Consider the following 22,383-nt stretch of genomic DNA (forward strand, 5'->3'; position numbering starts at 1 on the left):
GGGGGGGGGGGGGGGGGGGGGGGGGGGGGGGGGGGGGGGGGGGGGTGTCAAATCAACAGGCTGCTTTGTAAGCAAGCAGTCACTAGGAATCAAGGGTGGTATTCATATTCACATAAAAGGTTAGAGAAAAAAAACAACAAAACTTTTTTTGATAATGCATCAGTCTTTTCAAGCTCACTAGCATACATGAAAAGTAATGTCAGTATTCTTTAGTCAAAAGAACTCTAGAGTTCTGCCCTAGCTTCCTTCCGACAGCTCAAATGCCACCTTCTACCCTAGATGATTCCTAGTCACCCCCTCCCCCCCAGCCCTCAGCCCCTAAAGCCTTCCCCTCTAAGGTTACCTTACATCTGTTCAGTATTTACTTTGCTATGAGGATGTACATATTGTCTCCTTTATTAGGATGTTTAAATTTTTTTAAATGAAATCTTTCTAGATATCCCAACTGCTTGTACTCTCCCTTCCAGACTATCTTGTATTTTAATAATTGCTTATATTTGTATGTAGCCATTTTGTATTTATGCTGCTTTAAGTGTTGTTGCCCCACCCCCAACTGGAATATAAGCTACTTCTTAGTGGGGAGTGTTTCATTCTTTTTTTTTCTTTAATAAAATACTTGTTTTTCTAGCACTTAGTGCAGCACCTGGCACATAGTAGGTCCTCATCATGCATAGGTTCTTAGGTTGGGGTCTGGGAACTTGGTTTGTAGACCGAAAAGTGTATTTTCAGGAATCTCCAGTGAAAGATTACAATTTTTGGTGGTAGTGGGATCCTAACCCCTTATTTCTTGTAGGTTCAATATATCAGCATTCATGTTCTTGACTTTTGTTAAGTTTTCTAGGAATGCTACCTCTGTGAAAGTTGAGGATTGACTGATTTATATCTACATATTATAAAATAAAAAAATTGATTTGCATAAAATAAAGTACAGAAGATTGCAAAAGAAACCAATTATGTTGAAATATGGCATATATGGCATATATAAAATATAACTCTATTTCACCATTAATTGGTTTTCTTTGTAGTCTTCTGTATTTTATTTTATGTAATTAAAAACATCATCCTAAGAAGAGGAGAAACAACCAGTTATTAAGCAAGTACTATGGTCCAGGCACTGTGTTAAGCACTTTACAAATATTATCTTATTTGAGATAATATTTTTTCATTTATTTGATTTTCACAACAACCTTTTGAGGTAGGTGCTATTATTACTCCCAATTCACAGTTGAGGAAACTAAGTCAGAGGTTAAGTGACTTGCCCAAGGTCACACAGCTAGAAAATGTCTGTGGCTGGATTCAAACTCAGGACTTCTTGCCTCTTACCCCAGCATATTATACACTATGCCACCTAGCGGCACCAGACTAGACAGGCAAAGGGATCCACAAAACACACACACACACACACACACACACACACACACATAAGAATTCCTTCAATAATGCGTGGCACACAGTAAGCATTTAATAAGTGCTTGTTTATAGATAGATTCATAAATATTGACAATGATTCTCAAAGAGTGTGTTTCAGAAAATGCTGCCAGAGTTTCCCTAGGTGTGCCACATACTGTACTGAACAAGTCAGATTGCTTGCCCAAGTCTCCAAACTCACCTCCTCTTGTGATATGCTGCAATTCCTCATGGCAAGGAATAATACTGAGTCATGAGGAGAGAGAGAGAGAGAGAGAGACAGACAGACAGACAGAGACAGGGAGACACAGACAGAGACAGGGAGACAGAGAGAGACAGAGACAGAGAGAGAGACAGAAACAGAGAGAGATGGAGACAGAGGCAGAGAAAGTGGGAGAGACAGAGAGACAGAGAGAGAGACAGAGAGAGAGAGATGGAGAAAGAGACAGAGAAAGAGACAGAGAGACAGAGGCAGAGAGAGAGACAGAGACAGAAAGAGACAAAGACAGAAGGACAGAGAGGGAGAGAGACAGAGTGAGGCAGAAGAGACAGAGAAAGATAGAGGGAGAGATAGAGAGAGGCAGAGATAGAGACAGAGGCTGATAAAAAGAGAAGGGGAGAGAGAGGGATAGAGATAGAGACAGAGGAAGAGATAGAAAAAGAGAATGAAAGAAAAACAGAGACAGAGAGATAGAAAAAGAAAGAGGGAGGAGAGAGAGAGAGGAAGAGAGAGAGAGACAGAGACAGAGAGAAACAGAGACAGACAGAGACAGGAGGGAGGGAGGGAGGGAGAGAGAGACAGAGACAGAGACAGAGGGAGAAACAGAAAGAGACAAAGACAGAAAGAGGGATAGAGGCAGAGACAGAAAGAAAAAGGGAGAGAGACAGAGAAAGAGGCAAAGATAGAGAGACAGAGACAGATAAAAAGAGAAGGGGAGAAAGAGGGTTAGAGATAGAGAAAGAGATAGGAAAAGAGAGTGACAGAGAAAGATGGAAAGAGATAGACAAATAGAGATAGAAAGAGAAAGAGAGGGGGGAGAGGGGAGAGAGAGACAGAAACAGAGATAGAGACAGGAGGGAGGGAGTGGGGAGAAAGAGAAAGAGAGAGAGAAGTCATTGACTTATGCCAAGGCTTGCAGAATATCAGCCCGTTTCCAGACTTGTGAGTTCAAAGTTGGGCTGTTGAAAACTCCAAGAAATAAGCAACCAAGAATTGATTTGCAAAGGGCTTTCTCTCCTCTGTGGACTTAGTGACAGATGCTGCTGAAGAGCCAGGCTGCTCGAATCCAGCTCACCAGTTTTCTGATTTGCTGCCTCACCATCGAGCCACCTGGAGCTTAGGAATGCAGCTTAGCTCGGCTTCCAGATTCAGTCCGGCCTCTTCCAGTAGCCTACCTTTCCTTGGGCCCTGAGGACAATTTTACTGCATGTTAGTAGTCCCTTTGAATCCCCCTAGGGGTCACTGTACCTTCATATTCCTGCCTCAAGTTAGAAAGATTTGGTTTAAAAGAGGGGCCAATCCACCCTTATATTTCTATGATTGTGATACTGATATCAGGTGGAAGAACGAAAAGGGGTGGCTGTGATGCAATTCAAAGACAGGAGCATGAGTCCGTGTTGTCTGCTCCCTGAGAAATGATATTTACCTTCACTGCCTGTTGACTCATATTGGTTCCCTGTTGATTGAATTGATTGGAAGTAACACCACCACCCAGGCCAATTATGGATGAGGTGCCTATTTATAGCTATTAGTCAGCCTAGACACATATAAATTTTTTTTTTCTTTCCTTCGGAACATTCCATCAAAGTGTTTGAGTCAATGATTTATTGACAATCTTAGCCAACTTCTAGATTCAAAGTTGTGCCACAGTCTTTATAAATTGCTGACCTCTTTTGTTTTAAACTTACTGGGCTACTACTCTCCTCTGTTCTCTATCTTGTTCTTGGCAGCGCCTCTGGAGTTTCTTTGTCACTCAGCAGTAAATCAGATGTTATTAGGAGACAGGCTTCCTCTCCAAACATCCCTACAAGGTACTATCTAAATTCCCTATTCACATTTCCAGGCTTGTTATGTGAATGGGGAAACTATAGAACTAGGGAAGCTAGGCTAGACTTGGAGAGGAAGGAAAAAGAAGGAGAGAGACAGAGAGAGACAGAGAGATAGAGAGAGACATATACACACACACAGAAACAGAGACAGACAGAAAGAGATAGAGAGTCAGGCAGAGAGAGACAGGGAGATAGACAGAGACAGAGAAAGACACAGACAAAGAGAGACAGAGGGAGAGAGACAGAGGGAGACAGACAGACAGAAACAGAGACACAGAGAGAGAGACAGAAAGACAGAGACAGAGACAAAGAGATATAGAGAGAAAGAGAGACACAGAGAGACAGAGAAACAGACAGAGAGATAGAGAGAGACACATACACACAGAGGGAAAGAGAGACAGAGGGACAGACAGAGACAGACAGGGAGATAGAGAGACAGAGACAGAGAGACAGAGACAGAGAGACACACAGAGACACAGCGAGAGAGACAGAGAGACAGAGAGAGACAAAGAGAGATAGAGAGACACAGAGAGAAAGAGAGACACACAGAGACAGAGAGAGACACCGAGAGAGAGAGAGAGAGAGAGACAGAGAGAGAGACAGAGAGAGAGAGACAGAGAGAGACAGAGATACACACAGAGACAGAGATTTCTAGATTTCTCTTCTCTCTTTGCACACCACACCCACTCTCCTCCCCAGATGTCTCAGGGATCATTCAAACTTTCCCCAGTCAATGTTTTGGTCTCTAAGGATTTTTGGTGAGTAAAAAGGTGCTGCCTCCTTCCTATCCTTGAAAAGAGATTCTGCATTTAACAGCTTGGTGGTGTATTTATGCTCCTTTGAAGCTTGATCCTGTGCTTGTGTTTATCAAGATAAAGGAATTTAATTCCCCTGGAATTCACCAGCAACCTTTTTGTCTAGAAATTGTGCTATGAAGTCTTCTATAATGGAATCCTCTTGGATCAGGAGGATGTTGGGATCTGCCACTGAGTGACTGGTGACATTTCTTTTTATAGGAGTTGAGAAAAAAAAATAAAATAAATGCTTTTGAAAGAAAAAGGCAAGAAAAAAAAAGCAACAGCTTGGACAGAAGCCTGTTCCCTTTTGTAATCTCCTAGTCTTCCATGAGATCTGTCATTTCTTTACTTGGCTGCTTTTGAAGGGAGAAGGTCACTGGGCTACCAGAAAAAAGAAGGAAGAGGACGGCTAAAGAAAAGCATTAAGAGAACTACTTTTTACCCAAACAAGGCTTGGTCAAAAGATTTGCAAGTCTCACTCACCTCTACCCTCACCCCCACCCCAAGCTGGAATATCCATCTCAGAATTATATTCAAGAATCTCAAACTAATGCAGCCCCAGAAATAATTATTGGGGGAAGGAGAGGCAATAACAGCCGACCTGTCAAGCAGTATTAGCCTCGTCAGTTAGTGACAACTGTAATTGCTTGTCATGTTGGCCTAACTGGTCTGATGTTGACTGACGGCTCAGGCAGCCAGTGACATAGGACACTGGGGTGTTAGAGAATGCTGGATAAAGCTTTCTCACTCTTTCCTCTCCAATGGCAGACAACACAGAAAAAAGGTGCCAGGCAGCAGTCTGAAGTAGCAAAGTGTTCTTTGCTTCTGTGGAAATGTCAAAGCAGTAACAAAACATCCTGGAACCTCAGAATGCTGCTTAGTGTGTTCTTGGCCACTTCCTACCTAATTTGGGATGGGGGAGGCAGTCAGGGAGGAAAGCATTCTGGTTGGAGCCTGAGCATCTTCAAGCGGACCAATGCTCCCTAAGGCCCCCCAGTGTATTTATGTATTCCCCTCCCTCCATCCCAGTTTAGCTTAGATTAAGCTGCAAAGAGTTGAGGCTGTGAAATTGGATTAGATTAAAAATGGGACCATATCATCTTCTTCACAATTTCTAACACTACTAATTGGATAAGAACTAAGGAGAAAGATAGAATCAGGGATTATGTATTGACTGGTACATCCTTGGTTGATGCTAATGTGTTTGTGCTGGCTGTGGGTTTCAGAGACTGCAGGAAGGAGATCTCCTTCCATCGCTTCCGTCCTATTCCAGCTTCCTCTCACTATCAGGACATGTGAAAGTCAACAGATTCAAGTTGTAAAAATAAAGATCAACCAAAAGCTAGCACTGGAAGCCAAACTGAGACAACTGCTGTGAGAGTTAATGAGTTAACTCTGAGACACTAAAAGATAAAAATAAAAAAAAACCCCTCAAAAAACCCCAAATCAAAAGCTAACCCTCCCCTTCCTCTCCAGGCAGAGACCTTATGGGGTTGGGCTTGCCTGGCTAGTCTGCTGCAACGGGCAGGCTGGGAAAAGGAAAGATGTAGGGAATGAATGGCTGAGTTAAGTTGGGACAGTTAATTTGCCAGAGAAACCAAGCGATGAAGATAGCAGTAGTTCCAGTCTGGCTACCTTCTCTTGGTTTGGAGAAGTCACGTGGAGTTTGCCCAGCCAAGCAGCCTTTTAACCTCTCTGAGTAATGTTTGCTTGGGCTTGAGCCATTGGAAAGATGGAACCACTGCATGAAAACTGGCATTTGCTTCTTGGGCTGTGGGATGGCAGCCTAATGCTCTGGCTTTTATGATGTTTTACATAGCATTGCCCAGACAGCTTTGCACTCCCTTCTCGGGCTTTATGGCTTATTAATACAGCTCTCTTGTTCCAAAGGATGACTTGATAGAAACAAGTTAATAATGGCTATTTGGTAGAATCCCAATGTCTCTTGAAATATTTGGGATGCAGACAGGGTAACTTCTACTATTTACTCTTCCTCGTAACCTGCCTAGTTACCTCCTACATGCCAGAGAATATGAGTTCCAAAAGCACAGAGTAAAAGGAAGACTTTTCTTCTCTCCCCTATTATTGTTGCCCAGAGACTTTATGTGGTGATTTCTCTGCTTCTAGCATTTCATCCTCTAATGTGCCCTACATACTGGTGCCAGACTAATTTCCCTAAAAAATGGCTTTTTAGCATGTCTTTTCCTTGTTTAAAATCTTTCACTGACTTCCAATTTCCTACTACTAAGTGCCTGTCATTAGATTTCAGGTCCTTCACTAACAGTCCAGCCCATTTCCTGTTGTGACAAAACATGGCCACGGAACAAAAGGTTCCCCAGCTGTTTTTACTCTTTTGAGAATACTTTGCTGCCAGGATACCAGCATATCTATTCTAAAAATTATGTCCCTAGGATCATCACTTTTCCTCTTTCTCCTTTTCTGTGGTTTCCTTGCCCTAATATTAGCCTCTGCAATATTGTGACAATCTTTTCTGAGTACAAAACCACATTATTACAATGTGTGAAGATTTCTAGGTGCAAACTAAGGTGATTATGAGCACAGGCAGGGAGGTCACTACCTTGAGTGTTACTCACTTTTGCTTGACAGTGGCAAACATGGTGGCTGGATTTGCAGTTGCAGGTCTACACTTTCCCCTTCAGAGATCTCACCCACCATTATGGATCCAGCTGTTCCCATTCTGTGGATGACGTACACAACTTTACATCCTCCAACTCTCTGTTTAGATCCAGATCAGCCCCAATTACCTTGGACACGTCCACTTGGAAGTGCTGCCAGGGTCTCGAAGTCAATACGCTTATAACTGAAACGATTATCTTTACTCCAAAGACTAACTTCCTCATTGCTATTTCTCCCTCCATTTTCCCAATGACTGTGGCTCAGAACTCCTCCTTTTGCCTCTCTAATGTATCCGATCAATTGCTAAGTTGTGTTGATTCCAAATCTGCAACCTCTTGTCTATCTGACTCTTCCTTTCTATTTCTACCATTACCAAATCCACTGAACTTGGGTGATGGGAAATTCCATTCCTAAATTCTATTACCCTATTATCCTTTACGTGTCCTTAGTCAATATACATTTATTAATCACCTGCCATGTATTAGACACCGTGCTAAGCATTAGGGATACAAAAGAAAAGACAGTCCCTGCACTCAAGGAGCTCATGGTGGGGGCAACATGCAAACAATCACATACAAACAAACTACACACAAGACAAACTGAAAATAATGAACAGAGAGAAGGCACTAGAATTAAGGGGGCTTCCTGTAAAAGGTGGGGTGTTAGCTGGGACATGAAGGAAGCCAGGGAAGCCAGGAGGCTGAAGGTCCTCCACAATCTGACACCAATGCAACCTTCAGCCTCATTTCATACTACTCCCCTGCATGGTCTAGTCAAATTGGACATCCTGCTGTTCCATGAATATGTCCCAAACTGTCTCATCTCCATGTCTTTACTCACCCCATTCTCTAAACCTGAAGAGTTTATTTACCTTTATTTTATTTATCACATATTTACCTTTTAAAAGCTTACCAATCCAGCTCAAATTTTACTTCTTTTCTGTTTGTAGTTCTCATAGTACTTTTTTAAACCTCTCTTATGTATCATATTTTATTTATATTATAATTCTTTAGATAAGTATCATCTCTTCTATGAGCTTATAAGCTCTTTAAGGATAAGAACTCTATTGTTATATTTGTATACTCCTCAGTAACTAACACAGGTCTTTGCACATGCTCTTAATGAGTATTTTTTCCACTGTTGACTTTTATTCAGTCACACTTGTTAACACCCCCTACCCCCAATTCTATCCCTAGTAACTCCAGACGTCTTCGTATCACTATAGAAACAACCTAATTTCTGTCTAGACCTCAGGTCTTCTAGACTGAAACCTTGCAAAGTCAAAATACCCTTCTCCTTCTACCCCTTCTTCTTTCCTCCTAACCCCTCTCCTACAACCAGTCCATCATCTGTATGGCCCAGTCCCAGATAATGATCGCTCGACGCAACTGGTGGCACAGTGGATGAAACAGTGGGTCTAAAGACAGTAAGACCCTAGGTCAAAAAGGCCTTAGTCACTTACTAACTGTGCAACCTTAGGCAAGTCTCTTAACTACTCACTATCTCGGTTTCTCTCAACTATAAAATGGGGCTAATAATAGCACCTATATCATAGGGTTATTGTGAGGATCAGAGGAGATAATATTTGGGGAAAAAAAGTCTTGCCATCACAGAGCATGGTAAGTGCACCCTACAACAAGATTTTATCCACGCTGATCCTCGCTGATCTGCGCATTCTCTGAATTTCCAGAACCTTTATGGTAGGTTTCTTACCATCTAGCACTTAATTGCATGTTGTTTTGAATTATTTGCTAATCTCTTCACATATGTTGGCCTTATCCATAAAAACAGACGGCAAAGTTCTTGTGCTCCTCTTTTCTCCCCTGCAGTACCTAGCACTAGAAGGGGCATGGAGCAGCTGCTCAGTAAATCCTTATGGCTCTGCACCTTGAAGGTTAACCAAGTTTAATCTTCCAAATCCTAGGATGTGACAAGCTCCGTTTTACTTTTTTGGAAGTGAATGGAAAAAATACCAACTTCATCATACAATCAAAGATAATCTCTTTTTTTTTCTTGTCAAAAGTAATTTCATTCAATTACCATCAATTAAGAGTATTATGAATGAAATGATTTTCAAAAAGAAAAATCATCAGCGAGAGAAGTCACCTTTTTTTGGTTTGCCCATAGGATCAGAATGTTAGAGCCAGATGGGTCATCAAAGGTCTCCTAGTCCAGTCCCTTATTTTATAGACAAAGATGCCCAGAAAGGTTTTCACCTGCTCAGCATCACAAAGCTAGTTAGTAGCAGAATCAGGCCAGAACCCAATTTCCTGGCTCCTGGCTCCTAGCTCAGTGCTCTTCCCACTGTGCTTCACTGCCTTTTAAGAAGTCCTGTCCAATACCTAGCACAGAACCTGGTATACGATATACACATTTAATAAATGCTTATTGAATTAAATGGTCAGGCTGGAATCTTCTAGTACTCCTTGAGAAAAGGTTCTAAAAGATCTCTTCAAAGTTCTTTCAGAAAACCTTTTCTGGCATTTGGAGGTGGGGTGTTTCTACTTAGGATTTGCATTTTTCAAAAGGATTTATGCATTATACCACATAGATCCAGCATTCCATTAAAAAATGCACTGGACTGTTGCGATATTGAGTTAATGTGAGTTAGTAAGAATATGGAAGAGGAAGTACAGTTCTGTAGAGAAGTTTTGGGGCCTGGAGCTAGAAATATATGGGTTCAAGTCCTGCCTGTAACTTGTATTAACTGAGTAAACCTGGGAAAATCATATAAATTCTTAATACTGCAGGAAACTCTGCAAGAATTCTCTATTAAGTTAAAGAGGAGTTGGGTCTGGGAGCTCCCCACGCTGAGTACTAGTAAAGATGATACAGTTGGCCAAATGTGTGTTGGCTGCCTTTCATTCTGTTATAAAATATTATGGTTTCCTGTTTATTTGTCTCATTATCAATACAGCACTCTGGGGCATGGTGGAAAGCAGTAAAATTCTTTTATTCCATCTCAGGGTATGACACCAATGACAAAACTATTTCAACAGAAAACTAAAAAAAAATATATGAAAGATTAGTAATGAAAAAAATCTTTAACTTTGGGTATAAATATCCTTTGGGAATTAATGGTTACCCAGAAAAAAATTTTAAAATCTTGCCATTTATTCCCAGATGAGGGGAACAACTAATCAAACAACGAAGGGAAAAGTGGCATAAAATATGGGAAAAACTCAAGAAAACCCCATATTATCCTGCCTAGCGAAAGAATATTAAAGGCCTAAAATTTATTATGTGCACATACCAGCAACCTAAAGCAGGGTTGGAGTTTGTGTTACTTTACCCTCTGTTTTGCAGAGGCAGAATAAATAATTGAGAATAATTCCCCCAGAGAAGGCAGACAAAATCACCACTGGCTCTAAGACTTCTGATCCACTTCTGAGATTGGCTCTCAAAAGTATTGCAGTGGCAATATGAAGGAAGCTACTGAATATTCTTGTGTTCTCCCAGGAGCAGGGGTGGTACATCCTGTCTTCTGTTTAGTGGGGGAGCCAGTGAGCTGTGTGGGCCCCTGTGTTTCTCCTGTACAAATGAAAGGAATTGCCATTTCTGTGTCTTTCTTCCCACCCCTACTGAATTTCTCCATAAAAGTACAGAGGGCTGCTCTCCACAGTCTCCAGCCTTCAAGTGAGCAACTACCTACCTTTCTAAGCAATATTTTTCTGAAGCTATAATATTCTCCTTTGAGTCAAGGTGGACCACTCATCACACCTTTACCTTTGCTGTCACTTTGCTCTAAGCTGACTCTGTATCATTACTCCTACTATCTGTCATATGCAGAAGAAACTCTTCCCTTATTTCCATCTGTCAAAATCCTTCCCTTCCATCAGGGCTTAACTCATATCCTATCTCCTCCATGAAGCCTTCTCTGCTCTCCCCGACTTGGATGATGACTGGCTGACCCCCTCCGATTTCTTCTACCTCTTTAGATTTTCCCATCATATTTATCACATTCAGTTTGTATTGCACATCTCTTTCTCCCTGAGTACATGGTAAGCTCTTTAACAGAGACTGTGTTCAAACTGAATTAAGCTGTTGTTGAACTATGCTTAACAACTTAGAAATGTATGATCACTTGCCAGGATGTGCTGGTAAATATTTAACAAGGCGCCCTCTGAAAACACATGACAAACTTTTAAGTTTAATTTGGATTATTAACATTTTCTCCATCACTTTTTTAAGTCTAGAGACAATTGACAAAAAACCTGATTTGTAGTATTTGCCATTTTCTGAGGTATAAATGCTCACGCCTAAAATTTAACAAGCAGCTCTCACAAGCTTGGAGGAGCTGGCTGTAGACACCTATCACTTGTCCATTTTCTCAGTGTGACTTTGTGGGTAGCAATTTGTGTTGACCATGGCTCAAAGAACAGCACAATGGTATTTATGTTACTACTAACGTATACTCCTAGCAGGAAAAAATGTCATGGTTTAAAAAAGGTCTCTTGCAGGATGGCACATTTTTGTACTGTTCACCACGGCTACTGCAGAGAGTCAGTTAGAATTCATTCTGATATCTGACATTTTTTGGTGGCTTTTTCTTTTATTGAGGAGTACTGGGGTATAGTGGAAAGAGCAGTACACATGGAAACAGAAGAGCTGGGTTTGAGCCCTATCTCCAACCTCTGTGATCATGACTCTTTGAACCTCGGCTTCCTCTTCTATAAAATGGGGTAATAATATTTGTGGGAGGCATCTGGTGGTTCAGTGGATAGAGCACTGGGGCTAGAGTCAGGAAGACCTAAGTTCAAATCCTGCCTCAAATACTCCTTAGCTGTGTGGCCTTAGGCAAGTCACTTAACTTTGTTTGCCTCAGTTTCCGCACCTGTAAAATGAGCTGGAGAAGGAAATGGCAAACCACTTCAGTATCTCTGCCAAGAAAACCCCAAATGGGGTCACGGAGGGTCAGACGTGACTGAAGTGAATGAACAACAACAACAACAAAATAATGCTTGCCTCTGTAAAATGGGCACAACAGCACATTACAGGGCTGTTGTAAGGAAAGAGTTTAGCAAATTTTAAAGTTATAGAAATATGGATTGCTATTATTATTCTCTCCCTCAGGTAGAGTCTTCAGATGGAACTTGATCATAATGGTGAGTCTCCCTCCCTAGTATTAGGAAGGAAAATGTTTCATTTCCCAGTTTGTTCCAGGTGTCATAATCTGGAACCGTAATATAAAAAAAACGGATAGCATCCAGAATTAGGACTGTTGATTGTCCTTCGTTTCAAGGAGGACCAATGACATCATGGGATAATGTCTTGACTTGGTGTGAATTGGATTTAGGTGAGGCAGAGCTGCACAAAGTCATCAGCCTCACTCTTTCCTCCTGAGTCATTATAATCCAGTAGCAGAACAAAAGTCAGGGTGACTGGTGATGGCCCAGGATGCAGTGGATGACCTTGGCGTCTGATATTTGATCAACTTCTAAGCACTCCACAGAATACTTCTTCACGTGCTTGGGGTAGACATCCCCCTAACTCAGCAACAGATTTGAAGCCCCTCAGTTATCCTCCATCTGGTCTGCTGAGATAATTTTACGAGGGTGTGGCCATTGTGTATGCTATAGCTTCTTGGAGCAACAGGTGAGAGTTGGGTGACAAGTGGACACTAACGGCAGATGAGCAGCCCTGAAAAGGGCTGAGCAAGCCATCACACCAGAGGTGCTAGTCCTCCTTGGTCATCCCATTAGGACTACAACTAAAAAGAAGGCAATCAGCCAATCAAACAACCTACTATGGGCTTACTATGTGCCAGGCAATGTGCTGAGATTATAAAGACAAAGATCAAACAGTCCCTTCAGAGGAGTCCTGAACATCCTTACCTTTGGCTCTGTGATCTTCTTCTTTGGGGCACTTCCCCCCTTCCCACCATTTTCTTTTCAAAATTTCCAGACGGTTGTTTTCTTGTAGTTGGAGAATGGCCAGATCAAACTCATCACGGAATACGGACCCTACAAAGTGTAGGAACAGGAGGACATAAAGCGTGAGCGTTCATTATGATTTAACTCCTTTCTTTTTCCCTTTTAGAAATCCATAATGTCTCACTCCTCTTTGAGATTTAGGACGGATGATGAGAAAAGACATAAGGAATAGCAACGTCTCAAAACCCACATTCCTCCCTTTATCCTAGAGGCAGCTAAGTGGCACAGTCCATAGAGGCAGGAAGCATCCTGGCTCAGATCCTTGATAACTGTGCCACCCTGGATAAGTTGCTTAACTTTTCTCAGCCTCAGTTTCCTTATCTGTAAAATGGGGCAGGGTTAGGCTTGATGGCTTTTAAGGTAACTTCCATCTCTAAATCTATAATCCTACTATCTTTTCACTCCAAGAAATCTGTGTTAATCTCCTTGGAATGACAGGAACTGTGTTCTCTTTATTTTCATTTAATCTTCATCTTAACTGTGTATCCACAAACACTTCATATTTGCAAAGTATTTTATAATTCTGTTGTAAAGCTAGAGTGATTCATTTTTTTCATCTTAATTCTGTTTATCATTCCCTAGGTTCTAGATCAGATTATTTCCTATATTCCAAAGTGGGGGTCCAGGCTCGTTAAGGGTGAGTGTGTGACCTACCAATCAGAGAGTGGGAAGATAGATTATATTCCTTCCTCCCCACAATAGCAGATTAAGAGACTCATCTCCAACATATACCACCTATCTTTGTTCACCAAAACTTTCACCGTGGCCCCTTACTGAATTATCTTTCCCTTCAAGTTCACCCCTCTTTCAAACTCTTACTGTGGAAGAAGAAAAAGAGGAGATGGAGAAGGAAGAGGAGGAGGATGAAGAGAAATCCTTCCACTCACTCAGGTTTCCAACTTTGGAGTCATTGTTGACTCTTCACTTTCCTTTCTTCCACATACTTAATCGGTTGCTAAAAATCTTATTTCTACCTCCGCATCTCTAACATTTGTCCCCATCTCTCTACTTACACTGCCACTAACTTAGTACAGGCCCTCATCACCTCTCCCCTGGACCATTGCAATAGCCCCTTAATTGGTCCTGCCTCAAGTCTCACCCCACTCCAATCCATTCTCCAGACAGCTTCTGAGGTGATTTTTTTCTGAAATATGTCACTCCCCTACTCAATAAATTTCAGTGACTCCCCATAGAGCCACTGGAAATAGTTATCCCTTCCATATCGCAGGGGTTAGAGGCAAGGTGTGCCCCGCAATATGGAAAATCTGTGTAAAATCTTTTGGCCCTTTCTTCTTACCAAAGAAGAAGTCTGAATTTTTTTTCTTTTTCTTTTTGGGATGTTTGCAGTACTTTATCATAAAATTTGGGTTAAGTATTTGGTCATAGGCTCTGTGTCATTTGCTGGTCTTTACGTGTTGTCTGTGGCTTCTGCAAAACTCTCCCCAAATTTCCATATGATTTTTTATGCTAACCCGCAATATATCAAAACCATGATGGGGAAAGTCTCAATGTGGAAGGGATAACTGTATTATTTTGATTTTATCTCATCTTTTTAAAATGTACATTTTGTTTTAAATTTTATAATGCTCAAAAATATTGAGTACAATAGTATTGTACTCTACATGTATGTGTAAACTATAAATAGTTTATAAATATAAACTCTATATGGTTTAAAAATAGAAAAAAATATACTTTTATTTACTGCTATTTATAAATGAAAATTTTAATTTTTTACTTATAGGGCTGTGCCATCAAAGAAAGTCTGGAGACAAATCTTCTAGATGACAGAATTGAGATCACCAAAAGCTGCATTACTTATACAAGTTTACAAAGCAAGCTAGTTACAGAGCCCTACATCTCTATTCTGTTGTTTTGCTTTCCAAACTCCTCCTTCCAAACAGAATCACTGAATCTTAAAGCTGAAAGGAGTTTGCATAGGCTGATGGTCTGCAGAATGTAGCACTCCCTTTTACGACACCCTTAATAGGTAGTCACCTGACCTCTCGATACTTGTGGTAGTATCTAGACCACTATTTCACAAAGTCGTCTGTTCCATTTTTGGATGGCTTCTCCAGCTTCTTTCTTATATTGAGCTGAAATTTGCCTCCCTATGTCTTTCAGCTGTCATTCATAATTCTGCTGAATGACGCTACATGGAATAAGTCAAATTCCTCTTTCACCTTACAGTATCTCAAATATTTCACACAGTTTGGAGTGTCTTAGCTGAAGTAGTCAATAATAGTCTTAGAGGTGGAAGGAGCTGAGTCACAGTCACCATAGTTATTCAACAGCTTCTTCTTCTATTCTTCTTTCTCCTCCTTTTCATCTTCTTTTTCCTTTCCTTTGCTTCTTCTTGTTCCTCCTCCTCCTCTTCTTTCTCTTCATCCTCCTCCTCTTCCTTCTCCATCTCCTCTTTTTCTTCTTCCTCTTCCTCCTCCTCCTTTTTCACCTTCTCCTCCTCCTTCTCTTTCTCCTCTTTCATCAATCTGTCATCTCTTTCTCCAGTAGTGTAAATCATAATTCATCCAAGTCTTCATATCCCCATCCTTTCAAAAATCCTCCATAGAGAAGCTACCTATGTGCTGGAGGCCTTACTCAGATCTTTTAACATCTATATACCAGTGCAGGCTTTAGGCTGTTCACTTTTTGTCTATCCTTTATACTTACTACTTACCATTTTTTATACTCATACTTTGTCTGAGTGCTTCCCATAGACAACCTATCATTGGTAATATGCTACAGCCTGCTTACATAGGACCATCCCCCATGTCTTTCGCTATTCTCATTTGATTCTTTGGAGACTAAGCTGTGATTCATAGTCATCCCTCACTGGAGAGGCAACATGTCCTAGAGGATAGAGGACTGGCCTTGGGAGTCAGGAAGATATGGGTTTGAGTTCAAGTATCATGGCAGCATTGGTTGGTGTTGCGTGGCCTGAGGGCATGCACAGTGCAAAGTGTGCATGCTTTGTGTTCAGCCACAGGAGCAAGCACTGCCAGAAACACCCTGGATTTATTATATGTTTAAATTTTAATTAATTTTTGGTCATTGTGTATTCAGAAACCTTTTACTGTTGCCAAAATTTTTGTGACCCCATATGGAGTTTCAACCCACAGTTTAAGAAACGCTGATTAGACAACCTCCCTTATTATACAGATGAGGAAAGATAGGCCCAGGAAAGTTAAGTGTGTAGGTGGTATGAATTATTGACCTACTTGATAAAGGAAATTTCCATAACAAGAGTTCTCTATGCGGATGAAAAATACAGGCCACCTATCTCCCCAAAAAGTATTTCTGAAATAGTATTGGTAGTTGTTTTTTTTTTTTTTTTGCTTTTTTTTTTTTTGGTGAGGCAATCAGGGTTAAGTGACTTGCCCAGGGTCACACAGCTAGTAAGTGTCAAGTGTCTGAGGTGAACTCAGGTCCTCCTGACTCCAAGGCCAGAGCTCTATCCACTGCACCACCTAGCTGCCCTGGTAGTTTTTTTAAAGCAATGTTTTATGTCCTGATAATTTACTAAATGCAATCTAACCTTTACCTTCTTCCTATTCAATTACAAACACATCAGCAATGCCTGTCCAAGTTTTACATATCTATGTATCTATATATCTATATATCTATATATATGTATATATAAATGAGGCAGCTAGGTGTGCAGTGGTTAGAGCACCAGGCCTAGAGTCAGAAAGGCTCATCTTCCTGAGTTCAAATCTGGCCTCAGATACTTACTAGTTTTGTGACCCTGGGCAAGTCACTTTACCCTGTTTTCCTCAGTTTCCTCATCTGTAAAATGAGCTGGAATAGGAAATAGCCAAACACTCCAGTATCTTTGCCAAGAAAACCCCAAAAGGGATCACAAAGAGTTGGATACAACAGAAAAATGAGTCAACAACATAGGGACTGGATGGTGAGGGTGAGAAGGAAGAGAGAGCACTGAGGAATGTACTAAAATCACTTATAAAGGAATCTCAACATTTGGCTTGGCCTCTTAGACATACCCTCTGCCCCTGAGGACACTCCCTCTCATTGGAAGGCTCCTCCCAGAACCTCCATTCAAAAATGTCACCGACCATCCAACTGCATATCATAGTCTGGACAAAAGGCACTTTTTGCCCACCATTTTTTCCCCCTGTATGAACCATTAAGTTTATCTTTTTTAAACATCCATAGATCTTGTTGAAGAGATCTGTAATATTTTTGGGTTTGATGAAATCAGCAAAACGTCACCCTCAGGTTAGAGTAAGTAGAGGATTTTGCTATTTATAGCGTCCTCTTCCATTTGGACTCTGCAGGACTTTCTCCACAGGAGTTGTGAACACCACTGGTGAGTATATGGCTCCTTGTTTTTTCCATTGCTTTCTATTGGTAATCAGTGAACCATAGAGCAAAGCTGTCTGTGTGGCTGTACCCATTAAGGAACCTTAGACAATTTTAACATTTGCATTAGAGACACCTTGTTGGAGAGGAGCCTTTAAGACTGTGTTTTGCTCTGCTGAGTCAAATTCTTTCCTATAATCAACAAATAATAAACACAGCAGGATCTTGTATTCTCTATACCTTTCAGTTAATTATGACTGTGAATATGTGTTCTGCTACAGAAAAAAATTTGTGAAAGCCTTCCTGTTCTCTTATATTTTCACCAAGGATGTCCTTGATACATGTGTAACTCATTCTCATAAAGATTTTGTAGAAATGAGAAAGTAAAGCGTGGAGGTTGGTAGTTATTGATGTCTTCTGGATATCTTTTTTGGGTTGTAAAACAGTCTTTGCTTTTTCTCGTTGTCCAGAGTCTTCTCTGCTTTCAGATAAATTTCAAAGGCCAAACTGATGCTCATAAAATACAGCTCTGATCTTGTTATTACCCTACTAAAGAAGCTTCAGTGGCTCCCTATTACTTTCAGGATAAAATATAAACTCCTCTGTTTGGCATTTAAAGATATTCACAATACATATCCAATGTTTTGATTTTATGTTATTCCTCACAAAATCTTGTTGTTGTTCAGTCATTTCAGTCATGACCAACTCTTTGTGACCTCATTTGGGATTTTCTTGGCAAAGATACTGGAGTGTTTGGCCATTCTTCTCCAGCTCACTTTATAGATGAGGAAACTGAGGCAAACAGAGTGAAGTGACTTGCCCAGGGCCACACAGTTGCAAAGTGTCTGAGGCTGGATTTGAACTCAGGTCTTTCTGACTTCAGGCCTGGTGCTCTATCAAGGTGCCACCTATATGCCCCACATCACAAAATCTATATCTCAACCAAAACGAAGTACTTATTTCCCTTATATATGATCTCCTACCTCTGTTTCTTTACACACCATACCTGGAATGCTCTCCCTCCCCACTTTTGCCTCACTAATTCCTACTTGAAGCCTTTTCTGATTTCTCCAGTTATTACTGCTCTACTCAGTACCCCCAGATACTCTCTATTTACTTATCTGTGTACCTGTTGCTTTCTCTCAGTAGACCGTGAATTCCTTGTTCTTTTTCTTTCTTTCTTTTTATCCCCAGAACCTAGCGCAGTGTATAGGAGGTACTTAATATAAAAACAAACAGGCAAACAAGCAAAAAACTGGATCAAATTGTATCTTAAGCATCAATCCTTTAGTGCTTTAAAAAGAGTGTCCCTGCCAGCATGGCTTTCTTCTATGTGTGATGGGTCTGGCTCTGTTGCTCTTCCTGTCTTCATTTTTGTTAGGGCCATTTCTTCATATAGTGCATTAGATGTCTCTACTTTCACTGATAATGAACATAGTGTTATATAAAAATGCTGGCAGATGTGCTTCATTTTTCATCTGTCTGTTGCTCTCTTCACAGGTTAATCTACAAATGCTCTTGGAATGATGTGACTCAGTTGACTCTCATGCCAAACTTTCAGCAGATTACTTTGCTCCTTTACTGCTTTTGACTGTTTTGTGAAATGACACTGTTGGTAATCTTCTATTATTTTCCTTGATAATATTTTATAATCAGTTTATATTCCAAACAGTTGTTGTTTTAGGCTGCCATGCCTTTCTTCCTGGAAAAGAGATTGCTGACTAAAGTGGTTTGGGGTTCTTTTGGCTTGTGTTGTATTGTGATGACTGCTCATATCTGTTAAACTTTTATAGGAAATGGCAATCATCAGAATCAGTGCATTTTCCTTTTTTCATTTTTTTTCTCTTTTGCTGTTAATAGCTTGCTTGAACAGATGATAGTGGTTACAGTTTTCCTCCTCGTTTTTATCTTTTCTTCTAATTGGTGTTAATTTTGACCTTTGCTCTAACTAGTTGATGGCCAGACAGTTTTAAGAAAAGCCTTTCATACTGATTAGCAATTGTTTGCTTGCTTTTTCCCTTCTCTCCTCTCCCTTCCCTCCCCACCTTCTCTTCTCCCTCCTTCCTTCCTTCCTTCCTTCCTTCCTTCCTTCCTTCCTTCCTTCCTTCCTTCCTTCCTTCCTTCCTTCCTTCCTTCCTTCCTTCCTTTCTTCCTTCCTTCCTTCCTTTTCTTCCTTCCTTCCTTTTTTCCTTCCTTCTTCTCCTACAGTTACTTACATGGAATAGCAACAGACTGATGAAAGCAGAGCTTGGAGCAGGATAAAAAACCCCCCCCAAAACTTTTTCATGTCTGTCAGCAGAGGGAACCCAATCACTTGGCATCATCCCCCAAACTTCACAGTGCTCAGCTGAATTCAGCTTGAGCCCTCCTCCCACATACCCTGCTCTATTTTCTCTCTCTCTTGATAACCAACACAATTGTTTAGCACAATATAATCTTTAACAGAGTACTGTCAATTACGTTTAGTTCAGGAATTGAGGCTTCATCAGAAAAATAAGGTCAAATGAAACCCTGGAAAGTTCAGTTGGCCAGCATGGGACAAAGCACCAAATCCTGAAACAAAGAAGCTATCTAAACACAGAAAGTATAATTGATGTGTCCATTTTCCTTGGCATGATGTCTTCAGATGTTTCAAAGTGGAGACTTATGGAGATATTGATAACAATGTTCTTCCATAAGCACAACTATGTCAATATATAAGATTTCAGCATCTAAACTCTAGGAGGCATGGACATTTAATTGACTCCATAGAGCACCAACAGTACAATGCATATGGAGTAAAAGAATGAATGATAATGATTGAATGAAGAGTTGCCTAACAAATATTATGTGATACTTGGTGCCACTATCTTTGTGAAGCTTTTCTTTATCTTTCTCAGATATGAGTGTTCTCTCCCTCCTTAAAATATGACATACTTACTTATTTTGTAGCTTCCAGCAGAATGGAAGTTCCTTGAGGGTAGGGCCATTTCATTTTGGTTTTTATAGTGCCAGTGCATTACATGGGATTTTATATATAGGAGCTACTTAACCAATGTCTGTTGAATTGAATGAATGACAACAAATCACATTTACATAGGGCTTTTCCTCACAAAACCTCTGTGACATGCATAGATTGTACAAGTATTTTCATCACCATTTTACAGATATTCCTTTAGGGGAAGACTTGCAGAGTACAAATAGAAGAAGAACCAAGCTCCAAGAGTTTGCCCAAAGTCAAAGAGCTACTAAGACTCTGAGGTACGATTTGAATGAAGGTCACTAGATTGTGAGTCAACTATACTAAACTGAGCTGAATTACCATGAATATCCTCCCTTTTTGGTTAGTCATGAAAAAAAAATCAAGATTTTGCAAGTTGGTCTGACTGCAGCTGTTGTAGGACTCAATTAGATTCATACATAATAAAGTATGCATTTCAAATTAAATTTGTGGTTCAGTCATCCACATTGAAATAAAATGGCAGCCAATAAAATGTTTTCAGATGGCGTGTGACCTGTCATTTTAACATATTTCAGTGAAATTGAAATATAGCTAGAAGCTATGGTAAGACCTTATCGAATTGACTAAGATATACAGTTCACAGAACTAACGTGCCACAGACATTGACAGTTCAGATATGCCCTGTATTATTATTATGTTTGCTCATTTTCTTGTTCCCTTTAATCCTTGAAGAAGTTGCCTAATTTGACAAAATTAGAAACATGCTTGAAATGGATAAATATTCAGAGAGGTCTAAAGTTCTTTGAGCTCTGGCTGGGTACACATAATTATGGCTAACCACTAATTACATATATTATTACAAGGTGTGTAACATGAATAAAGTCAATGCAGAATTGTACCAAACTCTTGTTTTCAACATTGATATCATTATTCTTGCTTGTTCCCTGAAGCTCTTAACCAGGACACCTAGTAAGGGCCTAAATTTATTTCCCTGTTTACCCTCCACTGGAACAGCTAACAGGTTGGCCAAGTCAAACTTAGAAGGTGGGCATTACAGAAGGAACATAGCTGGATAGTGTTCAGGAATCTGGAAAACATTGAGATCTCAGAGCTGAGAGTTGTTGGCGCGTTTTACCGTTTGTTATATTAGTGTTGGAGTAAATGGCCAGTGTTTCATTATTGGTTCTTTGGTCCCACCCATGGAGATCAATATGAGAGCTGGAGTCCTGAGGTCTCTGGGAAGGTCATGTTAATTCTGGCCCTGGTAGAATTCTCTCTTCATTCTGAGGATGTTGCATTATCATCCCAGGCCAATTTGGAGGAAATTCTAGGACCATGAAGAAATTTTTCTAATTGATCCTATTGTCAAGGGCAGAGAGGGAAGGCTCACGTTCCAGAAGCTGCTGCTTCTGATCTTAGCCCAGGTATTACCACAACATCCTCTTTGTGACTCCAGTTCCACCCCAGCTCATTTACCACCCCTATGTCTCTTCCTCCTGTCACCAAGTCTGGGACCTCTCCTCTACCTGTTCAACTTGGCAGCTTCAGTGAATAGTCTTGGCTCCCATAGCATTTCATCTCTGGTTTATCTTTTATATAGCCTTTCCTTGACTCAAGTTTCCCCAACATTGACCCTGACCTGTACCTTCACCCTCTTCCTAAGCTCCAAACTAAGTATTTAGCAGCAATACCAAAACCCTGGCCTCTACATCTTGATCACACTTCTACACAGCCATTACCACCACCTGCTGGTTCAATTGCACCCCCAATCCTAGTGGATAAATTCCAGAACTCCACCTGGCCAAACTGGGTGAATCCATCCCATCCTAGTCAATTTGAACCATACAGCCCATTCTCAATTACACATGTTGACAGGGAGAACAAGGATTAATGAAATCCACAAATAATTTGAAAGCCATATTACTTAGTAAGTGTCCTTCTCCCTGTCTACTAAATCTTTCATCAGGGATATTAACAAATGGCAAAATTAATTCTTTTGAGGTTTTTGCCTCTTTGTTCTTCTCATACCCACAGTTAGTGGAGGTGGTAATAAGCAGAGAATTGGCCAAAAGGCAAACAGCAGGAGGAGAACATAAAGAGTTTAGAGACTCTATCAAGTCTATAATTAGCTTCTTATAATGGGGAGTTGAATATTCATCTATGACTTTGTCACATCCTATACATGCTAGGGACAGGGGACTAGTCTCCACTATCAGATATGAGGCTCTAGGCTGAATCTGATATACAGGCTACTATAACAACTCCTCCCAAGGTGTGGTCTGGATTCAGACCCTAGAACAGT

General features: G+C 40.6%; 1 protein-coding gene across 1 annotated transcript in view; it reads right to left on the bottom strand.

The window, feature by feature from the left end:
- Positions 1-22,383, bottom strand: part of GRIK4 (glutamate ionotropic receptor kainate type subunit 4) — a 436,546-nt gene that overhangs the window by 8,110 nt on the left and 406,053 nt on the right. Inside the window, exon 17 of the mRNA XM_027835648.1 lies at positions 12,725-12,853. Within this exon, the coding sequence (XP_027691449.1) occupies positions 12,725-12,853 (129 nt within the window). The remainder of the gene's footprint in view (positions 1-12,724; positions 12,854-22,383) is intronic.

Source organism: Vombatus ursinus, unplaced genomic scaffold, assembly GCF_900497805.2.
Source record: "Vombatus ursinus unplaced genomic scaffold, bare-nosed wombat genome assembly UNPS02014816.1, whole genome shotgun sequence".
In the NCBI taxonomy this organism is placed as follows: domain Eukaryota; kingdom Metazoa; phylum Chordata; class Mammalia; order Diprotodontia; family Vombatidae; genus Vombatus; species Vombatus ursinus.